This window comes from Schistocerca piceifrons, chromosome 2, assembly GCF_021461385.2.
Source record: "Schistocerca piceifrons isolate TAMUIC-IGC-003096 chromosome 2, iqSchPice1.1, whole genome shotgun sequence".
Lineage (NCBI taxonomy): Eukaryota > Metazoa > Arthropoda > Insecta > Orthoptera > Acrididae > Schistocerca > Schistocerca piceifrons.
The window spans coordinates 1,027,513,126-1,027,537,048 of NC_060139.1; the positions used below are offsets into that span (position 1 = coordinate 1,027,513,126).

General features: G+C 43.3%; 1 protein-coding gene across 1 annotated transcript in view; it reads right to left on the reverse strand.

Moving 5' to 3' along the window:
* Positions 1-2,245: 2,245 nt before the first annotated feature.
* The window catches only part of LOC124775002 (inactive peptidyl-prolyl cis-trans isomerase FKBP6), a 66,362-nt gene continuing 44,684 nt past the window's right edge, over positions 2,246-23,923 (reverse strand). The window contains exon 8 of the mRNA XM_047249754.1: positions 2,246-5,835. Coding sequence (XP_047105710.1) covers positions 5,611-5,835 — 225 coding nt within the window. The 3' untranslated portion in view covers positions 2,246-5,610. The remainder of the gene's footprint in view (positions 5,836-23,923) is intronic.

A 23,923-nucleotide genomic window follows, 5' to 3' on the forward strand; every position in this document is an offset into this window, starting at 1 on the left:
CAGGAGTCTGTTTCTTTAGAAGTATCTTTTCCGTGACTGCATACCAAGGAGCGTACCTTCCATTATGAACCATTTTACTACGTACATATCTACGCAGTGCATTGTCAACTATTCTTTTAAACTTGGGCTATAGTTTGTCTACACGACCCTGTTCTGTGCTGAAAGTTTCAAGGTCGTCATTGAGATATAATACTACTGCGATTTGCCCACACAATCTCACATGCAACTTAAATTTCTATCTCAGTGGTTCTGAGTTTATTTTCTACAGTGATAAATGCACCACCTCCATTTTTCATTAACCCATTCTTTCGATAAATACTTAAATTTTCCCAAAAAATCTCACTGCTGTCAATTCAAGTTTCAGACAGATTACTGTACCTCATATTATGTGAGCTTCACTGCTTTTCAGGAGCACTTCAAACTCTGGCACTTTGCTCTTTGTCAGACAATTACTAGGATTTTTATACTCTCACCTATATGGGGTGTTCTTTTGGACCTTACACTAATATTTCTGGGTCTCCTACAGGTGTCGTTATCTGGACTGGACGGAGAATCTAAAAAGAACCTTGTGTGCACCCTGCACACAGTCAGCTACTTGAGTAGCAGCCTGTGATGTGTACTGCACACCTTGCTCATTTAGGGGGGGAGGGGGGACACCTTACAGTTCTCAACCTTATGGCGCAAGTTCAGGAAGTTTCAGTGTAGCATGTTACAGAACCTTCAAAGTCTCTGGTTCAGTCATTCCACTCAACCCAGAGCTAGATGGCAAAGATCAGTTCTGGGAACAATGCTGCAGATTGTGAGCTTTATTGAAACTCCATGCACAAGGCTTGTCTTTTCAATCTCCTCTACAAGTCACTGGAATGATCAGAGTATGACCACAGATCCTAGATGACAGGCGTCGTTAGTTCCAAAGTGCATCACAATCTGCAGTTGATTATATCCTGCTCCCTCAACAGCTGCTGGAATAGCTTCTTCAACCTGTTGAATGAGGCTCCCGGGCATACACACTGAGTGCACTTGGTGTTCCTTCCTGTCCACCATTGCTATTTCCCTAAGAGGTACCATTATTTGCCGTATAATTGAACTGCCAAAGATTAATAGACCCCTTCCTTTGTGTTTGCTCCTCTTGACACAGGACTACGCAGGTTTTCCCAAAACAGGTGAAGAGAGTCACACTGGCTCTGTTTCAGTTTCAGTGAAAGATAGCACCTCGAATTTGTTGGTGAAGGGGATCAGTGTAACACCATGAGTCCTTCCTGGCTACTGTCTACCCTACACAGGATGCCTAGATCTATGATTGACATGCCACTTGCAGTCAGATGAATGAGTACTGGCACATCCCGTATTTCCTGCGGAGGTGACAGGATACACAGGAGGAATTTGCAGCAGTTCCCAATCATTTGACAAACATCAACTAACTCCTACCAGATTTGAAAACAGCATTCACAGTGGTGTTGCAATGTGGTTTACGCAATCTTTTACAGGTCAATGAACAAACAACTAAACTAAGCCTGCTCACTACCTTTTAATCTGTAAAGCTAAAAAATTACTAATTTATTATAGTAATTTAAGCAAATAGACAAAACAAGATTTCTATTAAGACAACTGAAAAATCTGTGTTAAAAATTACTAGTTTCCTAAAACTTTTTGAGGTTAAGTATGGTCACTAACAAACTTGCAAATGTGCATGGGCTCCTACATGCAACATCCATGAAAGAAATCTGATATGCCTGAACAATGAGGTATTGAATGAGCAGATGTTTCATTTTGTTCCAACAACTTGTGCCTTTCCAGTATGAAACCACCCGTACCACTGAAACTGTACGCCTTTGAGACAAAAGTTTACAAGACTAAAATATGTGACATACTAATGCTAAATTATACAACAAAATGAAATTTCCCCCAAGCTTCACGGTATTGGAATGGATTCCAGTAATGAATGCAACCAGCAGAACATAATCTTGCATGCCATCACCGTTACGCATAAAGCACAACAAAAATTTTCTTGTTGGTTAACTCTACACAATTAACAAGAAACATTTCACATTAAAAATTGTGCAGTGCTTGTAAAAAGGCACTGCTTAATAAAAGTAATCAGACAGTGAACACGCCATTCTCCAACATGACTTTTGTACACTCCAGTGACGAAATGTGAGAATAGAACTGTGACACTGAAGGCTGGGTTTAAAATTAGGATCATATTTGAGATGAGTGATAGGCAAGTTATATAGTAACAAAGATAAACAAATTATTATGTTGATGTATTTAGAAAAATATACCAAAACATGGTATGTTACACATTTGTAAAATATAAACACAATGTTTCTTACAAACTTAATTTTTATAAAAATATAAACAGTTTTTGGCAGTTTTTCATTTCAGGTTAAGTTTTGGGCTATTTTAAATGAAAGTTCACTGAGCAATTCCCTTTGTTTTGTTTAAATCTAGTAAGTAACGCTGCAAGGGTTTGAGTGCCAGGTGAAAGTTGCCTGACACTTAGAAACTGCATTAACATGGTAATGGGAGGAACTTTGCACAAATATACAGGTGTGTCACTGCAGGGAACATTGGTGGGCTACACTTAGGTATCAAAGGGGCCACTGAACCCACTTCTAACAAGAATGCCCCACTTAAGGAGATCATGGAACAGTAATCATGGATTGTAATTGACAATTACAATGATGGGTGGGATACTACAGTAGCCTCTATTCATCCGGACCAACATCAGCCCAAATGCAAAAGGTGAAATCTCTTAATGTCAGTTTACTACGACCTGGACACCTGACAGGAGCTTCAAAGGGCTGCTGCATGGCTTAAATGCGGGAAATGTCCTGGTAAAGAAAACATCCACACATACCTCTCCTTCCAGCACTCTACAGTCTTAAATGTTGGGCTGCGCCACAGGACATGCATGATCCCAACATTGTCATACTATACAAAAAAAGTGACGGTGAGCATGGTGATCGCAATTGCTGCTGCTGAATTTCACTACTGAATATCGTCCGCAAAGTATTCACCCACGTGATGCCAGACAGAATGGATCCCGAGTCTCAACGTGGGTTTCAAGCTCAATGATATGATATTATCTTCACATTGCAACGAATTCAGGAAACGTGTTGTGAGCAGAAGATCCCACTGTTCATTGTTTTCATCGATCTACATAAAACATTTGACATAGTCATTTTACTAGTGAAGGTATCGTGTCCTCCAAATCTTCTGAAGATGACAGGGCTTTCACAATGGTATAGAGGGCGCTGTAATATTTGACGGAAGCACATCTGATCTGTTTGCTGTGCAAAGAGAAGTTGGTCAAGGTTGCATACTGGCCCCTGCCATGTTTGTATATTCTTCTCATTACTTCTTGAGCTTGCTTTTGGTGAAACAAACCTGGATATCCATCTACAAACCAGTGCAGATGGGAAACTTTACAAGATGTTGCTATTTCGACCTAACCACTATTGCGAAGACTTACCTGTATGTAACCTTTTATTCACAGACGATACAGCATTTGTAGCACTAACTCAAGATGACTTTCCAAGGTTTATGGACAAATCTGCTATTGTGTCAAGTGAATGTAAAGAAGTCTTGAGAATGATGCAAGGATACATGGCTATGCCTATCACAAAACTGGGTGACTCCCTGTTGAATGTAGGTGACAAAGTCTGCTACGTTGGCTCACTGGTGTTGGGGGTCTCTCTCTGGAGGACGAAATAAATGCAAGAACTGGCAAAGCAGCAAATACATTCAAGGGACTCCACATAAGAATATAGGGCAACAAGCACCATATGGTGCCCACAAAGATACTAGTCTATCCAGTATGTGTGCTGAGCATCCCTGTGTATGGCTTGGATATTATATGCTAAACAAGAAGTGTGGCTTCAGTTTTGTGTGTGTGTGTGTGTGTGTGTGTGTGTGTGTGTGTGTAGTGATGACAAAGGCCTCAATGGCCGAAAGCTTTAATTGTGAGAGTCTGCGACTCAGCATCTCCACAATATGGTTAGTAGTAACTTTCCTTCTCATAATACTGTTACATTCCATCCTGGATTTTCCATTGTTTGATTATACAAGAACGTAAGCTCAACATCTTACATTTGCTCTCCTTACAAAATATTCTATGCATAACATGGAGGGATTGTGTGACAAATGAGACAGTCTTTAATACTTTGAAGATACTAGACATCATCGCCACCTCAAGGAACAATGCATGTTGTGACTAGGACACTTGCATCATGTGGACCACTCCTGTCTTCCTTTACACTCACTGCTAAGACAGCACTTACCAAGAGACCACCTAGAAGATCTGCACTGTGCTTGAAAGAGTGCATCAAGCACAATATGAAAACTTTTAATATAGACTGCGACAAATGAAAGGGGCTCAATGAAGACTGCAGCACATTCTGGAAACTTGTCAAAGACAGCAACAAGTTCCACGACAGTACTTGGCTGCTCAACGACTTAGTTTTGAAACAATCATGCAGACAAGCACCTATGACGAACCCCTCTTTCAGGATGATACACCCTTGCAGTATCTATGGATGCCTCGTGGGCTCTTGCATAGGACACATGAGTCACCAATGAAAGTGTTTTGGTGGTACTAGTTGGATCTCCCGTTAGGAAGTATATGCCATTAAGTTGGAATGAGCATCACAATGTAGGCCATTACTATAAATAGTGTAATAATGACCAGAGGAAAACAAATGTGTGCAGATCAATATTTAAACATATAAAAACCCACAAATCATGAGAAAGACTAGACTCTTCATGAACATAACTAATATCTTCACTGATATTGTGAACAAATGTTTCTTGACCAATTTTTTTTAAAAAAAAAGACAAAAGGTAATCTCCAGCTTCCCCATGCAGTGTTACCAAGTACTGCAATGACATTAGAAACAATGAATTTTTAAATATTTCATATAACTGAAGCTTAAACTGCTTTTTAAAATAACAGCTGAAAATAATCTCATATTTCTACATAGCAATTATGTTTTCACAAAATACCTTGACTAAAAATAAAAAGAATGAACAATGGCACAGGGTCTACTCATCTGCTGAAATGACGGTTGACCACAAAGGTTGGTATCTACTGACACAGGTAGAGTATGCCATAATCTCCACACGTTTGCTGATGGATGACTAGAGTGCCGAGCTAGCATGAAAAACTGTACAGACTACATTTTTAGTAGAAAATGATTCTCTGAATAGCAGCTACAAAAACAATTTAACATGAAAATCTATTCCAATATTGATTAAAAAATAAATCAACAGTAACACGGAGAGATGGAAACTTTGAACAGTTATTTTGAACCTCTGAGTATGACACCAAAACTTCTGTTGTACACAGATGAAGTAGATAAAAAAACCATAGGTATTCAGAATTGCTGCTTGCATACAAATTATAAATTAAATAAAGGAGATACAAAATAAGTTACATTCTCCATGAACATTACAATTCTTTTTCAGAGTGCATACTGCAACACTGAACCCACTGAACAAAACTAAAGAGAAATCTTGTACTTCACAGCCCATCTATTTTCAGTGTTTGTAAGCTAATAGTAATGGTCTTTAATTTCATTTGCAAGCAAGGCCAATTGCCAGATATGGGAATCACTGAGGAGGAGGTTTCACAACATAAATTTGCCGTTGCCCTTTGGTGAATGACACTTGCCACTGAAGCCCACGTTTTTCTGCTTCAGTTTTGAATGCTGCCACCTCTTCATGTGTCATGCCACTTGGCAATGGCAGAGTTTGAACATTTGGTTGTTTAACAAATGAATCAAGCCATTTTTTCACATCATTTGCAAATGCAGAAATACTGTAGTTTTCTTTGCCCTGAAAAAGAAAAGAAAGGAAGTATTTCATTCTCTAGTCACTAGATACTGCACAATTAATCATCTAAAGTCAATTGCTAACAAAGAGAACATATGGTTTGTTTGAAAATTATGAGCAAAGAAACATTTTAACTTACAAATCAAAAAATATGCTAGCTGACTTTTTTTTTATGAGGCAGTGCTCTTCCAGTTGAATAACGTAAGCAGTCTCTACCAAACCTGCTCAATGCCCCAACCTGTCACAACTGCTCACGGTATTTTGAACTTGAAGGAAGGAAGGAAGGAAGGAAGGGAGGGAGGGAGAGAGGGAGATTAGTGTTTGATTTCCAATCGACAATGAGGTCATTAGAGACAGAGAACAAGATTGAATTGGTCCAAGGATGGTGAAGGAAATCAGTTGCACACTTTCAAAAGAACCATCCCAGCATATTCCTGGTGTGATTATACCTAAATCAGGATGGTCAGATGCAGATTCAAACAGTCATCTCCTAGGTAGAGGTCCAGTGTGCTAACCACTGCACCACCTTGCTTGGTTGTTGAACTTCAAAAAACTCTTAGCAAGTTTCACGTCAATTCACATGGAACTAATAACTGATAGATGGTTATTAGATACAAGGTCTTGTGATCAAAACATCCTCCATTTTATTCTCTCTCTTACATCTAATGGTCCTGTATTTCAAGACAACAAATGTAGGACATAGAGCAAAAGTGACAGACCAGAGCTTTGAGAAAGTTTATGAAGATAGTTTGGATGACTTATCTGAGATAACATGCACCACAAAGGCAGGAATCAAGTTTTTGTATTGCATATGGTTTTAATATGTCACCGAGATTCAAAATGAAAGAGCCATTGTCATACCCAGTAGTTAGTACTGGATAATTCAACAGCATTAGACAATAAGCTTGATTATGTCATGAAACTGTACTGAACAAGCTCCACACTCGTCACCCATGAGGTCGATGTGTACGATTCCTCCAACTTAAGATGACCTCCAATAACTATCTGCATCATAAGTATCAGACATCACGAACCTGAATTAGTAAACATTTAAAACACTACTTAACCTCCTAGTAGAAAGTGAACAAGTACACTTCTCTGTTATCATTGAGGGGGAATTACATTCAAGCTCTAAAAGAAGCATTTGATACACATAAAACCACGAGACAGCTAATTAAAAATGTCACAATCCATTTCTCACACCTACAAAAGTTCCATCAGATGCCTACCAGATATCAATAAACACCTGGTGGCAGACTCTATTTGTTGTTTTCTAATTGTTTATTCCATGTTGTTTGAATACTGCAAAGTTTATGGTTTTTGTACGTATTATCAGCATCTCTATATTTTAAAGTGAAAAATGGTTAAGAATAGAAGTCTTCAGCTGGATGTAATAGAAGAAAGAATAATGTGGAAATTACCTTAGTATACTATCTACTTTGTTTCTTTCTCTATGCACTGAGGTTAATATATAACTTAACAATAATCCCAACTGACAGCTGGAATTATATAAAACCATCCAATTCCATTTTTGCTATTACATAAGCATCACACTGTATTCAGGTTTGCCTAACAATGCATTCTTCCAATGGAAGATTCCTTAATATGTAATTACGACAATGAACTTCACAGAGCTAAATCGCTTTATAAACAGCTGAGCCTTAACGGGTGAAATACAATGAAATTATATTGATGACCACTTGATCTGAAAAACTACAATGGGAAAATAACAAGTAAACCAGAGGTGCAGTTCAAAGACCAACTGTGGTGGCTGTGGAAACATCAGAGTGAAGATTACAAATGCTTATGAAAATGAGTGACACAGAAGACGAAAGATATGAGAATGAAATGGACAAATAGCTTTGGTAAATAGAAATGTGTGGCAAGAGCAAAATATTTGCAGGGCTGACAGGATAATAAGAGCTTTCAGATTTCCTGTTGTAGCTGCCTCGCTATAACTTGTCAGGTCACACACACTGCCCAGTCACATTAATGTGAATAACTATCTTTTGCAACATGGACAGTTGTGAGAAATCCAGGAAGGTAGTCAACGAGGTTCTGAAAGGTACCGACAGGGATAGAGAGCCATGCAGACTCCAGTACCGTGGCCAGCCTCCAAGTTGGTCCCACATATTCTCAATTCCGAAGAGTTTGCTACCAGAGGAGTAAGATAAAGTCATCCAGGTAGTATCTGAATCATGTGCATACACTGCAACCTGGATGATGCGTTGCATTGTCCTGCTGATAGATGCCACACAAAAACAAATTGCATGTGGGGGTGGACACGGTCCCCATGGATAGATACATATTTGTGTTGATCCACTGTGCCTTCCCGAATGACAAAATCATCTAGGGACCGCCATGGAAACATTCCTCACACCATAATGCTACCTCCTCTGGCCTGGACCCTTCTGATGGTTGTTGCAGGTTGTTTGCTATCAGACATTTCGTGTTGCACACTCCAACGACAATCTGTTCAATGGAGCACAAAATGCGATTCATCTGAAAAGGCCACCTGCTGCCATTCAGTGGGCATCTGAGTGCAGTATTGGTGTGCAAATTCCAGCCTTTGTCACCGACAAACAGCAGTCAGCAGGGGTGCATGAACTAGGTGCCTGCTGTGGAGACCCATATGCAGCAATTTTAGCTGAACTGTTTTTGAGGAGGCAGTGTTGGTATCCCCTTGGTTCATCTGGGTAATAAGTTGCTCACCAATTACATCTCTCACATCTATTCACCCGTACACATCTCTGCAACCACTGTTCACCCCTGTTATCTATGGCCCATGATGCAGCACAGTTGCCTTGGAGCTAGGTTTGGATAGTGCCATTTTGCCATGCACGGTGTACTTTAACCATGGCAGCTTATGCTTCTACCCTTCGCTCTGTAGCCAATGGATCATGCCCATTTGGACGTCAGATAAATCACTCCATTTCTGCATTATGACAACAACTGCTCTGTTTTCCACATTTCCCAACATACATTATCAATCCCCCCCCCCCGCGCTAGTTTTGCCACCTACCACCAGTGAGAGAGGGGGAGGGACCAAACTGCTAGGTCATTGGTCCCTCCGTTCAATTAAAATAATTCCACAAGGGTGGGAGTAAAACAAACGAGACATACAAAACACAGCTGGAAGAAAGAAAAAACCACCACAAGAACAACAGAAGGAAAACAAACACTAAAATGGACAAAATTAGACAAGAATACCACAGAGAAAGACACACGAAACAGGTAGAAGAGATGAAAATAAGAAAGCAGCCATGGCTGGCTGACCATAAGAATAACAAGGAGAAGCCAGCCACTCTTCAACACATTAAAACCTCCACCCTAAAAGCACTAGGGTGGAGGACACAGAGGGACAAAGGACATCTGCTAAAACTTAGATCAAATGATAAAACCCACCCTCACGAATATGAAGTAAAACTATATCAGCCGAAGAGGCACTGTGATATAAAATTAGCGGCGACGAGTCTGGTAATCCTAGATTCCATTGCAGGGCAGCCAGAGTGGAACAGTGCACCAGAATATGGGCCACTGTCAACCGGGTGCCACACCAACACTGATGCAGGATTTCACGGCGCAGGAGGTAGCTGTGGGTCACCCAAGCGTGGCCAATACGAAGGCGACAGAGAACCACAGAGCCCTGCTAGAGGGCCACATGAAAGACGTCCATACATTTGTAGTCTCCTTAATGACATGCAGTTTGTTGTGCGTGCGGAGGTTATGCCATTCCGTTTTCCAAAGCTGAAAAACCTGGCGGCGTAATAATGAAGGCAGGTCAGATTCAGAGATGCCTATCTCCAGAAGCTGTTTCCCCATAGCCTGTTTGGCCAGCCTGTCAGCAAGTTCGTTGCCTGGGATTCCCACGTGTCCCTGGGTCCAGACAAACACCACGGAACGACTGGACCGTTCCAGGGCATAGATGGACTGATGGATAGTCGCTGCCAAAGGATGACAAGGGTAGCACTAGTCGATAGCTTGCAGACTGCTCAAAGAGTCAGTACACAGAAGAAACGACTCCCCAGAGCATGAATGGACATACTGAAGTGCATGAGATATGGCCACCAGCACTACAGTGAATACACTGCAGCCATCAGGCAAGGAATGCTGTTCAATATGGCCTCTGTGGACGTAGGTGAAGCCCACATGACCATCAGCCATCGAGCTGTTGGTGTAAACCATTTCAGAGCCCCGGAACATGTCACAAATTGAGAGGAACTAACAGCAGAGAACTGCGGGAGTAACTGAGTCCTTAGAGTCATGCGAAAGGTCCAGACGAATCTGCGGCCTAGGTGTACACCATGCACGTGTATGCGGAGGCAGTAAAGGGAATGACTCCAGTTTAGATAGAAGGGATCGGACACGAACTGCAATCGTGAGCCCTGACCTGGGCCATCGATGCGGGAGATGAACATTCATGGGTGGGAAAAGGAGATGGTAATTCAGATGCTCAGGAGAACTATGAACGTGTGCAACATAACTGGCAAGCAGTTTTTCACGCCTAACCTTCAATGGAGGGACTCCAGCCTCCGCCAGGACGCTGATTACTGGATTTGTTCTAACAGCACCCGTCACTTGGCAAACACAAGAGGGATGCACTGGGTTGAATAAATGCAACACTGAGGGCACCAGAGGGCATTGAGGTGCTGCCAGCAACTCCACTTAAGCTGACGTAGGTGAGGAAGCCAAGTCAACCAGGCGTCGAAAACCAGTCCTAAGAATGAATATGTCTCCACTACCGTGAGTGGATCGTCATTAAGGTAAAGTTCTGGTTCTGGATGAATGGTACAACGTTGACAGAAGTGCATAACACACGACTTTGTGGCTGAAAACTGGAAGCCGTGGGCTAGAGCCCATGATTGCGCCTTGTGGATTGTTCCCTGTAGGCTCCGCACAGCAACACCAGTACTGGAGCAGCAGTACGAAATGCAGAAGTTGTCTGCAAACAGAGAAGTTGAGACAGACAGTCCTACAGCTGCCACTAGGCCGTTAATAGCCACTAAAAATAGTGAGTTACTCAATACAGAGCCCTGCGGGACACCATTCTCCCGGATATGGGGGAACAATGGGAGGCACCAACCTGGACACGGAAAGCACGGAACGACAGGAAATCGTGGATAAAAATTAGGAGCAGGCCTTGGAGACTCCACTCATACAATGCAGCAAGGACACGATGTCGCCAGGTCATGTCGTAAGTTTTTTTGTAAGCCTAAAAATACAGCAACAAGGTGTTGGCATCTGGAAAAGGCTGTTTGGATGGCAGACTCAAGGGACACAAGATTATTAGTGCGACCCTGGCGGAAACTGCCCTGGCATGGAGTCAGTAGGCCACATGATTCCACAACCCAAACCAACTGCCGACACACCATACATTCTAGCAGCTTACAAAGAACATTGTTGATGTGGTGGGCCGATAGCTATCCACATCAAGCGAGTTTTTACTGGGTTTGAGCAGTAGTATAATAGTACTCCCCCATCACTGCGATGGAAAGACGCCATCGCACCAGATCCGGTTGAAGATGACGAGGAGGTGTCACTGGCAGTAAGACGAGAGATGCTTAATCATACTACTGTGGATCCGATCTGCTCCAGGAGCTGTGTTGGGGCAATGTGCAAGGGCACTGAGGAGCTCCCACTCTGTAAATGGAGTGTTATAGGGTTCATTGTGGCATGTAGTGAACGAAAGGACTTTCCCTTCCAGCCGCTGTTTGAGAGTGTGAAAGGATGGGAGGTAATTCTCTGGCACAGAGGCTCGAGCATAATGTCCAGCAAAGGGCTCGACAATCGCTTTCGCGTCGGCAGATAACATGCTATTGATGGCAACACCAGGATATCTGTTGGCTGTTGGGGTCTGGTACCCAAAAACATGTTTGATCTTTGTCCAGAATTGGGAAGGTGATGTATGGCACCCAATGGTTGACAGGTACCTCTCCCAACACTCCTGTTTCCATTTTTTTATAAGCTGGTGGACGTGGGCACGGAGCCGTTTAAAGGCTGTTAGGTGCTCTAGGCAAGGGTGCCGCTTATGTCGCCGTAGAGCTCACCGACACACTTTAATTGCCTCAGTAGCTTCCGCCGACTACCATGGTACTGACTTTCACTAGGGCACCCTAAAGAATGAGGGATCGCATTTTCTACTGCAGAAACTATAGTTGTAGTGACCTGCCAATGACAACATCAATGGCACCATGTGGGGGATGGCGACAGTAGAGGTGAATGCTTCCCAGTCTGCATTGTTGAAAGCCAATTTGGGTAGGCGTCCATGGGTATGCCACCGATGGAGTGACAGGAAGATGGGGAAGTGGTCACTACCACACAGGTCATCATGTGCTCTCCAGTTGATAGATGGGAGAAGGCCAGGACTGCAAACTGGGAGATCAATGGCTGAATATGTGCCATGTGCCACACTGGAATGTATGGGGGCACCTGTATTTAAGAGGCAGAGGTCGAGTTGTGACAACAAATTTTTGACATCTCTACCTCGGCCAGTAAACACAGAGCCACGCCACAAGGGGACATGGGCATTAAAATCTCCCTAAAGTAGGAAATGTTTAGGGTGTTGATCAATCAGTGCAGCCAATACGTTCAAAGGTGCTGCACCATCTGGAGGAACATACATATTGCAGACAGTTATTTCCTGCGTCAGTCATATCCTGAGAGCCACAGCTTCAAGAGGAGTTTGAAGAGGCACAGGTTCACTATATACTGACATCAGGACATAGACGCAAACTCCACATGACACACTATTATATTTGATATGATTCTTGTAATATCCCTTGTAGCCACGAATGGCAGTGGTCCACATTGCCGGGAACTAGGTTTCTTGGAGGGCAATACAGAAAGCAGGTGTAAAGCTTAACAATTGCCGTAGCTCAGCCAGGTGGTGGAAAAAACCACCACAATTCCACTGGAGGATGACATGACCGTGAGACTGGGAAGGCATGAAACACTCATTGAGGCATTCTATGCCTCAGGGTCACCTGCTGCCACCGAATGAGTCCCTGTGCGATCAACATCCATTGTGTCCAAGGGCCCAGCGAGATCTAGGTCCTCAGTGGATGCTAGAATCTCCACTTCATCCTCAGATGCAGAACTTGTAGGTAGCAGTGGTGTGAATACCACGACAGTGCCTTGGTTCTTGGGGGCCTTTTTCTTTTTTGACTTCTCTCGCTGCTCCTTAGGTTTGTCTGGCTGGGAGAGCTTCAATGATTCAGTCTCAAGGATTGAGAAGGACCGTGAAGTCCTACAACCAGCTACCTGTGGGTGCTTCAGCCACTGGCAGGTGTCTGTTTTGCCACTGCTAGGAACCTGGGAAGGGAGTGACCCAAGGGACCCCTTCCTAGTGAGAGGACCAGAAGAAGACTTACACTTCTCTGGCTGAAAAGGGGGACTGACGTCTCTGATGGTTGGGTGGGCGGGGGGTTGCTCCCAAGTAGCTGGTGCAGGAACAACAGTGAGGGAAATGCCTCCCACCATCAAAGGGGGCAGGCAGAGTCTGACGGCTGTGAGAGCCAACCAAACAAAGCGGAATGGAAGGTGCTACACCCGTTGACGTAGAGGCGGCATAAGCTGATGTCGTAAGCACAGGATGTAGCCTCTATATTTTCTCTTATCCTCAGTGTAGGTCAGTCGGTCCAGGGTCTTATGTTCCATTATTTTCCTTTCCTTCTGTAGAGTCCAACAGTCCAGCGAGCAAGGGGAATGGTGCTCTCTGCAGTTGACACAGATGGGAGGCGGGGCACATGAGAGTATTGGGATGTGATACACATCCACAATCTCGACATTTGACACTGGAAGTATAGCGGGAAGACATACAACAAAACTTCCAGCACTTAAAAGGACCGCATCGGGGGAGGGGTATATGGCTTGACATCACAGTAGTAGATCATCACCTTGACCTTGTCGGGTAATGTGTCAGCCGCGTTCCTCCCATGGTGTGGCCAGGAGGGGGAATGATTTGGAGTCGTATTTCTTAGCATTGAAGTTAGACCTTGATCGTTTAGAGATGGCTGATCTTTGACCACCAAAGATATTTATATTTATCTTTATATTTATATATATCGTTGGCTTGCCTCTGACACCCATGCCTCCATCTTTCCTACTCACCCTGTTTACCTTTCCCCTGTTGCTTCATAACCTGGGTTGTGAGTAACTGAATCCACTTTCCCTTCTTTCCCTTTTCCCCTCTCTCCTTCCTCACGATGGAACAAAGTTTCCGAAAGCTAGGATACATACATTTTCTGTTGTGTTTTGTGTATCTATCGGCTGTACTGAGCTGAGGTAAGTACTGGCCAGCCCCTCTATCTCTTTGTTAGAACTCAGAATGTCAGTCAATGATGAGAAAGCATTAGATGTAAGGAATTTTGAACAATTCCCCAAAACAATGTTATAGTATCAAAATGGACAGCAGTATAATTATTTTTAGGGAAGTCATAATATTTCATATAGATATCTAGTACTTTTTAGAAAAAGCAAACTGAAACTGCCGCTTTCCTTTAAAAAAATCATCCCTGACCAAGTCTTCCAATTTCATATATTTTATTATTCTTTGTGAGTACTTAATACAAACAAACATGAGAAACACTCGAGGACAACTGTTCTTCTCAGTCATATCTTTATTTGCCTGAGGATGGAAAATTATTTATGAAGGGAGTACGTTGTTAACAGAACTTTCATATAATTTCTTAAAAGAAATTATATATTTTTATAAGTTGGAATGGATGAAAATTGTCTTCTAAGTAAGAAACACAAACAGCTAGTGGCTAATTTCATTTCAAATCATACAGGACATGTCAACTGATGACCATGAATTTCTCTGGAAAAAAAAGGTTATATCTCTGTATCATATGTGTTAAGAAATAAAATACTTTCATTTAATATTGGTTTTTGTAAGTGGTACACTGCTCTGAAAACAGTATGAACTAAAGAAATATAACTAATAAACCAAAAGTACTGTAGACATGGCAATGTTTTGTTTTAAAGCTCCCTCTTTATATGTTCAAATTTAGTTCACACACACACACACACACACACACACACACACACACACACATGGGCTTTCTTTTATCTCATAAATTTAAGAAGAAAATACAATTTTTTTATTTTTTTTTCTACTTATAGTTACTGCAGTCAAAGTGGGCAACATTTTTCTCTGTAAAGTGTTAGAAATTCTTCAACATTCTGCATGTTTGGCATCAGTGACTTTCTAGTGTAAAATGTGTATGTTGGCAACACTGTTCCCAGCTCTCTTCTGTTTATAACAAGTGAGTGGGAGCTTGCACATTAATTATTCTGCATAGTGTTTTGCATTTGGATTTAAACTTTTTGTTAGAGAGAATAGAAAATACAGTAGTGAAAGTGTGACGTGTGTGATGTATGAAAAAAGACACAAGAATGTGGTGTTTTAAAAAAAACCTCACAATTGTTGCAAATCTGTCAAGAGATATTGCAGAAATGTCTTGGTCCTCAAGTAACTGTGTTACCATCACATCCATTGTGCAGGAATTGCTATACTCACTACAAGAAATTTAGTTGTAACCCACTTGAACAATCACATCACCGGAATGTGAAACAGGAAGAAGACCGTGCACATATATTCCTGGGTGTGAATTTGTTGTCGTGCTGAATGTTAGCGTTTCTATTGTTGCCCCTAATATATCCCCCTTAAATGGAAGATAGGAAGCACGAGAAGTAAATGGTATGTACAAAGAAAAGTGGAATAACTTGAAACAAGTTTTACACAAGCAACATCTTTGAGTCTCAGTCTGGCACACAGTTTTAATCTGGCATGAAGTTTCATATCAGCACACACTCTGCTGCATTGTGGAAACCATCCCCCAGGCTATGGGTAAGCCATATCTTTGCAATATCCTTTCTTCCAGGAGTGCCAGTCTCGCAAGGTTTGTAGAAGAGCTTCTGTGAGGTTTGAAGGTTGGTTATGAGGTACTGGCAGAAGTAAAGGTGCGAGGAGGGATCGTGAGCCGTGCTTGGTAGCTCAGTTGATAGAGCACTTGCCTGCAAAAGGAAAAGGCCCCGAGTTAGGGTCTCAGTCCGGCACGCAGTTTCAATCTGCCAGGAAGTTTCAACAGCTTCAAAAATTTGTGAAGTGTATAATGTAGATGCACTTGGTGCAGAACCTCCTAAGCAGAAAGTCACGGTGGTAGGCCACCGGTAGTTCGGCAGCTTCTGCATATAGACTCTCAACAGGGCTGATACGGCATAGGATGGACGGATGTTCAGATGCATAAATGAAACACCCATAGTCTAATTTTGAACGGACAAGTGACCGGTACAAACGAACGAAGGTGGCTCGATCTGCTCCCCGAGAAGTACCACTGAGGATACCTAAGACACTGAGAGACTGCATGCAGTGGGCTGTCAGGTAAGACACGTGGGAGGACTAAGAAAGTTTCTATCGAGCATGACCCCCACGAATTTCATAGATTCAACAAATGGAAGAGTAACAGGCCCAAGATGTAAAGATGGTGAAAGAAACCAATTGCGCTGCCAAAAATTCATACAAATCGTTTTGTTAGTGGAAAAACAAAGCCATTTTCAATGCTCCATGAGTAAAGATGATCGAGACATTGCTGAAGATGCTGCTCAATGAGACACGTCCATGGAGAACTGCAATAGATGGCAAAATTGTCAACAAAACGGGAGCCGGAGATACCCAGCAGGAGACAGGCCACTATAGGGTTAATGGCAATAGCAAAGAGGATGACGCTCAGGATGGAACCCTAAGGCACACCGTTTTCCTGGATAAAGGTGTCAGACAAGGCAGGACCCATATGTATCTTGAAAACTCGTTCTTTTACAAACTTCTGAAGGAAAGGGGGTAGGCGGACTTGGAAGCCACATGTGCAGAGAGTACAGAGGATACCAGTCCTCCAGCAGGTGTCGTGGGCTTTCTCCAAAGCGAAAAACACGACCACAGTTTGGGATTTCCACAGAAAACCATTCATGAAATGGGTGGACGAACTGACGAGATGGTCAACTGCCTAACGGTGCGCTTGAAATCCACAATGTTGAGTGGTTAGTAAACTGTGAGACTCGAGCCACCATAACAGCTGGGCATGAATCATACGTCCCGTCACCCTGCAGACACAGCTGGTGAGAGAAATGGGGCAGTACCTACTAGAAGGACAGTGTTTTGTCCTTACTGGGCTTAGCTATGGGTATGACAGTCGCTTGACTTCAGTGTCTGGGAAACGTGCTTTCTGCCTAAATGCTGTTATACGTATGAAGCAGAAAGTGCTTGCCCGTAGGAGTAAGGTGCTGCAACATCTAAATGTGAACATCAACTGGCCCTGGGGTGAAGGATTGGGATGAAGTGAGAGCATGATCTAGCTCCCTCGTAGCAAAAGGCGGCATTGTGGCACTCACAATTCTGAGAAGAGAAGAGTATCGCCCGAACCACCTCCACTCGAAGGGGGCTGATAGTGGGAGGTGCTCGAAATCTCCACAAAATAACAGCCCAAGGTGTTGGAGATAGGAATAGGGTCCACAATGACATTGTCTGCTACTGTCCGGCTGGAAATTGGGGACTGGATCTTGGTCCCAGTGAGCCGTCGGAGGTTGGCCCACACAACAGATGAGGGAGTGGAACAGTTATAAGATGATGGTTAAAAACGCTGAGAGCACATTTCTGCGTGAAGTGTGTACCTGCACGCCTCAGTCGACCAAGGGACTGGGACACAGCTTGGTAAAGAGTAAATGCGAGGAATGGAACATTCTGCGGCAGCAAGGATAACATTTGTAAGATATTCTACCTGGTCATTATAACAGGATATATTGTTTGTCGAAGGTCGCCAGGGAGGAGTAATGCCTCCAGTCGGCCTTACAAAGCTGTCATTCAGGTGTGCACGTAGGTGGGGTAGGAGTCAGCAAACAGATAGCACATGGGAAATGGTCGCTTGAGTATATGAGAGAGAGAACGGACCACTCGAGACCAGGGACAAGCTGCGCAGTGCAGAAGGATAGGTCCAAATGCGTGGGGTCTGAAAGGAATGTGGGTACTCCTGTGTTAAGGGACATGGTCGTGAAAATGACCAAAAATTTGGAAAAAAAAAAAATTCTTGGTCTATAGAAAAGAGCATTTCATCCTGATTTCAGAAATGTACAGTTTATGGGCATTATCATTTTCCGTTCATTCTAAAATTGAGGTTGAATATGATGTTGCACAGGGGCCACACCCATTTGCCAGTTTGAAGTGTGTCAGAATACATGATGCATTACTTTGTTCTTCCGTTTTTTTTTTTCATCGTTAGTTACACATCATTAACATAGGTGTATTCTAGAAGGCACTGACTCCCGGAACCAAAGTACAGGCATGTCTAGAAGTCTATGGTTTGAATGTAAACAAAGATCTGAGATGATATGATTTCGGAATTTCATATGCGTGTGGTTTTGTAGTTATTGTGTGTTTTTTTGTTTCTGTGTGTGTGTTTCCTGTGCTACAAATGCCGATAGTAAAGAAATTTAGCCCCAAATGAAAGTTTCGCGGCAACCAGTTCCAAACACAATCGAATAATAGACTTCAAAAGTCGCCCGCAGAAACTGTCTCTATGGGCAGTGCTTCTAGACGTAAACTTTCATTTTCTGGATGTAATAAGAACAAGCCTAGCAGTATTGTGAGCAGCAATAATGACGGAAATGTTGTTATGAGCCCAAATGTGCTGTCAAGACTTTTGAGTACTGCAATTGTGAAGATAGTATTGACGTTACTGAGGACATTTCAGCAAGGAAGGGTCTTTCACATCGGTTAGTAATTGCCTGTAACTCGTGTAAGATGCACAGTGATACTATGACATCAGCAGTAACTTATAGTCGACATTACAGTGTAAATATTCAGTCTGCTTATGCAATGCAATGTATTGGAAGGGGAGTTGCCCAGACTTTTTGTGCAGTGATGGATTTGCCTCCACTTCTACTGAGGTTTGACAGCTACAATAAATTATTAGATACTGCTTCATGTGATGTAAGTGAACATTCAATGAAAACAGCAGCAGAAGAAGCAGTAGCCTTGTCTGAGAATAGACATTGCAGCACCATTTGATGGATCTTGGCAGATGAGAGGCCATACTTCTCTGAATGGGATTGTAACTGCCACATTTATTGAAACTGGTAAGATACTAGATTAAGAATGTCTAACAAAGCACTGCCAGGGTTGTTCAAGTAAGTTTATTTGCATCCATGCTTGTGTAACGAACTTTGATGGCCCAAATGGAAACATGGAAACGAAAGGAGTTCTAAACATTTTTAGAAGATGAGAGGTCAGTCGTGGTGTGAGATATGTAGGCTGCCTTGGGGATGGAGACTGTAAAGGACACACTACTGTTGTTAATGACAGACCACATGGGGACATACTAATAGAAAAGCTTGGACATGTTGGGCATGTACGAAAGAGAATTTAAAGACTTCAGTGAAGAAAAACTGTCAGGCAGAAAACCCATAGGTGGTCCAGGTTGTCTTACAAAAAGTGAAATTGATTCTTCGACTCAATATTATGGGCTAGCAATGAGGAGAAATGTAGGAGATTTGTAGAACATGAGACAAGCTCTTTGGGCAACATGGTTTCACAGAGTGTCAACAGATGAAACCCCACAGCATGGTTTGTGTCCAAAAGTGGAAAATTTGTGGTGCAAGTACTGGTTGAGCAATGCAACAGGCATACGATATACCCACAAGCATTCGTTATCACTTGCTGTAATGGAGACAATTAGACCTATATATAGAGATCTGGCAAATAAAAATCTACTTAGGAGATTTATGCATAGTCTCTCTCAGAATGCAGATGAAAGCTTCAGCAGCTGTATACAGGAGAGAATACTCAAAACTGTATTTGTTGGTCTGACAGTGCTGAAGATTGGTGTAATGGATGCAATAACAACATTCAATGAAGGTGCAATTTCAAGGATTGATGTTACGAAGAAACTGAACATCCAGACACAAAGGAATATGGCTGCAGCTCTAACTGCTATTGATAAGCGGCAGTTAACCGAATCAGAGACAGCTGCAGAAGCTGCTACCAAGGAGTCAAGGATAAAGAAAAGAATGAAGAGAAAGAGTATGGAGGATAAGGAAACAGGACGACAACTGGCATGTTCTAAACGGGCATAGTGGTAAGTTAATAAATCTGTAAATATTTGCGATTTACCGATAACTTGAAATTTCATCATTCAGGTACACTTTTCTCCTAAATGACTGAAGTTAAACTCACAAAAATTGGTACAGATATTTAGAATGACCTCTATCTACCTTGCCTACTGTTTCCTGAAAAATTTACAACATGATGATAACGTCGATGATATTTGAGCTACATTTTAAAATATTTTTGTTGTAGTAAAATAAATTACTTGTCTTTACCACAGATCAGCATCAGGGAAGGAAATTGAAGGTATAAAACACTTATGTGAATGTTGTTTGTACTCTGGCACTTTTTCCAAGCTGTGCAGTCAGTGGTTCCAAAGAAATTGGTACCACAGTGAAATAGTGTTCTGTTTTTTATACTATTATAAATATTGTTGTCAGTAACAAATTATATAAATAACTCAATGATTTTTTTTGGGGAAATGCTTTGACTAATGACCATAATTGTGTGTATGAATTTTGAGCTCTCTCTCATTTATAAATCAGTTGCACTATGAGGGTAAAGATAATGTTAAAAATGCAGACCATTAAGGGGTGTGTCCCCTTAAGGCAGAGGAGGTTAAGCTGATTGAGAAGGAGTCAAGAGGGCACCTCTCGGAAAGGTTCTGGGAGAACTACACAGGGCATGATTGCACATTTAAGTCACTGAGTAGCAGAAAGGGGTGAGGTAGATGCCCAATAAGCTGGAGGAACTCTGGCCTGCTGACATCGAAGGATGGACGGATGTAAACGGTACAAAGGGAAAAGGTCTAGTGAGGAAGGAAAAGGTGAACTGCAACAGTTTGAAGGCGGATAGTCAGGGAGATGGGGTTAGTATGAGCGTCATACCGGATGAGCAGCATGACTCTCCCATGAGATGGAATGCCAACCTTGGGGGGGAAGGTCAAAACAAACCAGGAAGAAATACAAGACCTCAAAACGGTCATGAGGATGCAATTTTGTTTCATTGAGGCAGAGAACAAGCGAACACTGCAATTCTAAAAGCAGCCGTAAAACCTCTGTTTGATCAAAGGCCACAAACGTTTCATTGAAGGAGAGTCATAACGAGGAGAGGGGTGGAGGGAAAAAATGAAGGGGTGTCATCTCGGCAGCTGCTGAGTGCTAGCCTCACTTGTACAGGGCACAGAGGCTGGAGGATCCTGCTCCATGAGATCTACAGAGGCGTTGGCATTCACCCTCTGTTGATCTGCAGAGTCCGTGCAGAAAAACAATTGGCGGTGTGCACTGGCGTCACAGTGGTTCGCTGGGTGAGGATACTGTTGAAGAGGACCTCCGAGTCATGGAAGAAGAAAACCGTTTGCCTTTGTTTGACTTCTTGGAGCCTTTCCGGTTGGCAGAAGACTCAGATATTTTGTTGGCTGGAGGGACATAGGAAATCGTGAGAGTACTCCTCCTGTCCTTTCCAGCCTACTGGCTGTGGAGCATGTGACTTCACCCCAGCAGGCGAATGTTTGGTGGCTTCTTGCACAGCTGGATGAGGAGACGGCCATGATGCTGGGCAATATCCCAACCAAAGTGCTGAATTTGAGCTCGGATGTCAGCATGGCCATGTCCTTCATGGAGCAAGATGTAGCAAGAACGATACTGTAAGTGCCAGATGGTAGAACATAGGGTTTGCGACTGGCCAATAACTTGCGAGCAACAGGGTAAGCCCGCTCATAGAGATACACAGGACAATCTCGAGAGAAGGCGGCACAGTCGCCATTGCAGTTGATACAGTGAGGAGGAGGAGGAGGAGGAGGCAGACAATCTCCCTCATGTGCATCCCTACAAGAGGTTATACATTTGGCTGGGGTACGAGAAGACACTTGAGTGGGGTTGAAACGATGACCCTGTTAACAGCTTATCGGGTTCGGAATGTACCGTGATAACTTCGTAACCTGCTTTGGTCTTGGATGGGAGTATTACTCAAGCAAAAATGAGAAAAAAAGAGTGCGTTGGGCATTAAGGATGCATCTACCTTTTTCATCACCCGATGGACTGCAAAGACGCCCTGATCAGACAGATACATTTGGATTTCTACCTTGGTCAAACCATCGAGTAGCCTGGTGTAAATAATACCACGGGAAGGATTCAAGAGTTCTATGGTCCTTGACATTAACAGGATAGCGGTGGAGAAGCAAAGTGGCAATCAGTTGTTTTGCTTGAGAGTCAGAAGTAGTCTCCAAAAGCAAAGTCCCTTTGTGAAAATGAGAGCAGGACTTTACATGGCTGGCAATTGCATCAACATCTTCCTGAATAAGAAACGGATTTACCATTGCAAAGGGCTGACCATCTTCAGTATGTGAAACCACAGGGAACCATGGTGCAGCTGGGAGGGTCTTTGAATTGGGAGCTTCATTCCGTTTATATCTGGTACATGTGGGCTGCAAAGATGATGATTGGTTCTTTGCAAGAAAACCCCCATGACTGCAGCATCTCCGATAGTGCGCTCCTTCCAACTGTCCCCCCCCACATCGGGGCTCACCCAACCGCCTTAAGTGATTGTTGGCACCTCAGGTCACACCCTCTGATCACCTGACAAAGGGACCAATCGGCAATTTGAGAAGATAGCAGCTCATGCAATCACCCCTTCTTGGATGTGGCCTGTACCACAAGGTACATGTGAACTCTACTTGCTGACCCGTGGCTGGGAGACCCGTGGTCGGGAATTATGCGTTACCCAGTTACCTGTTATGCGTCAGACATGTGGGCCGGCCTTCAGGAGCGCATAGAGAGGAAGAAGAAAAAGAAGAGCCTCAAACACTGAAGTGGAGGAAGAATAGGAGAAGGTGAACAGAGAAAGGAAAAAAGGAACAAAAAACAGTGGTGAGACCATTCTTACGTCATCTACTGAAAATGCAGAACACATTCCCAAAAAGACTTTCAGACATGTTCCCCAAGAGGTGGGGAAAGGAATAGCAAGAGGACAGAAGTGCAGCATGGAAGGGAAAAGATGCTGCAAAGCCTGGGGCCCCGTGGTAGTCAAGCATGAACCCAGCAAAGGGCAGCGAGCCCCCTGGGGGACAGCGATGAGGTGAAGAAAGGGTAGGACAGCTAGGTGCAGTCAGGGGGTTAGATTGAGGGTGGGGGTTAGCAGGAAAGGAGAGAAGTAAAGGCTGTGGGTGCGTTGATGGAATGAGGACTGTGTAGCGCTGGAATGGGAACAGGGAAGGGGTTAAAGGGTAAGGACAAAAGCTAATGAAGGCTGAGGCCAGGAGGGTTATAGGAACGTAGAATATATTGCACGGAAAGTTCCCACATGTGCAGCCTAGCCACTCATGGCCGTCGCATCTGTAGTGACAACTGGTCCTTCTTGAAATACACCAAGGGTCTCACTGAGGCCTTAACCGACCATAATTACCCTCCCAACCTTGTACAAAAACACATCGGTCTTATCTCTCCAGTCGCCCACCACCTCCCAAAGTCCCACCATCCAGCCACATTCCGCTCATGACTTAATAATACCCAGCACTGGAACAACTGAATCAAATTCTCTGCCAGGGTTTAGACTAGCTCTCGTCATGCCCTGAAATGAGGAATGTCCAACCCACTATCCTTCCCACCCCTCCCACAGCAGTATTCCACTGCCCACCAAACCTACACAATATCCTCATTAATTCCTGCACCACTCCTGCTCCCAACCCCTCGCCTCATGGCTCATATCCCTGTAATAAACATACACTCCTGGAAATGGAAAAAAGAACACATTGACACCGGTGTGTCAGACCCACCATACTTGCTCCGGACACTGCGAGAGGGCTGTACAAGCAATGATCACACGCACGGCACAGCGGACACACCAGGAACCGCGGTGTTGGCCGTCGAATGGCGCTAGCTGCGCAGCATTTGTGCACCGCTGCCGTCAGTGTCAGCCAGTTTGCCGTGGCATACGGAGCTCCATCGCAGTCTTTAACACTGGGAGCATGCCGCGACAGCGTGGACGTGAACCGTATGT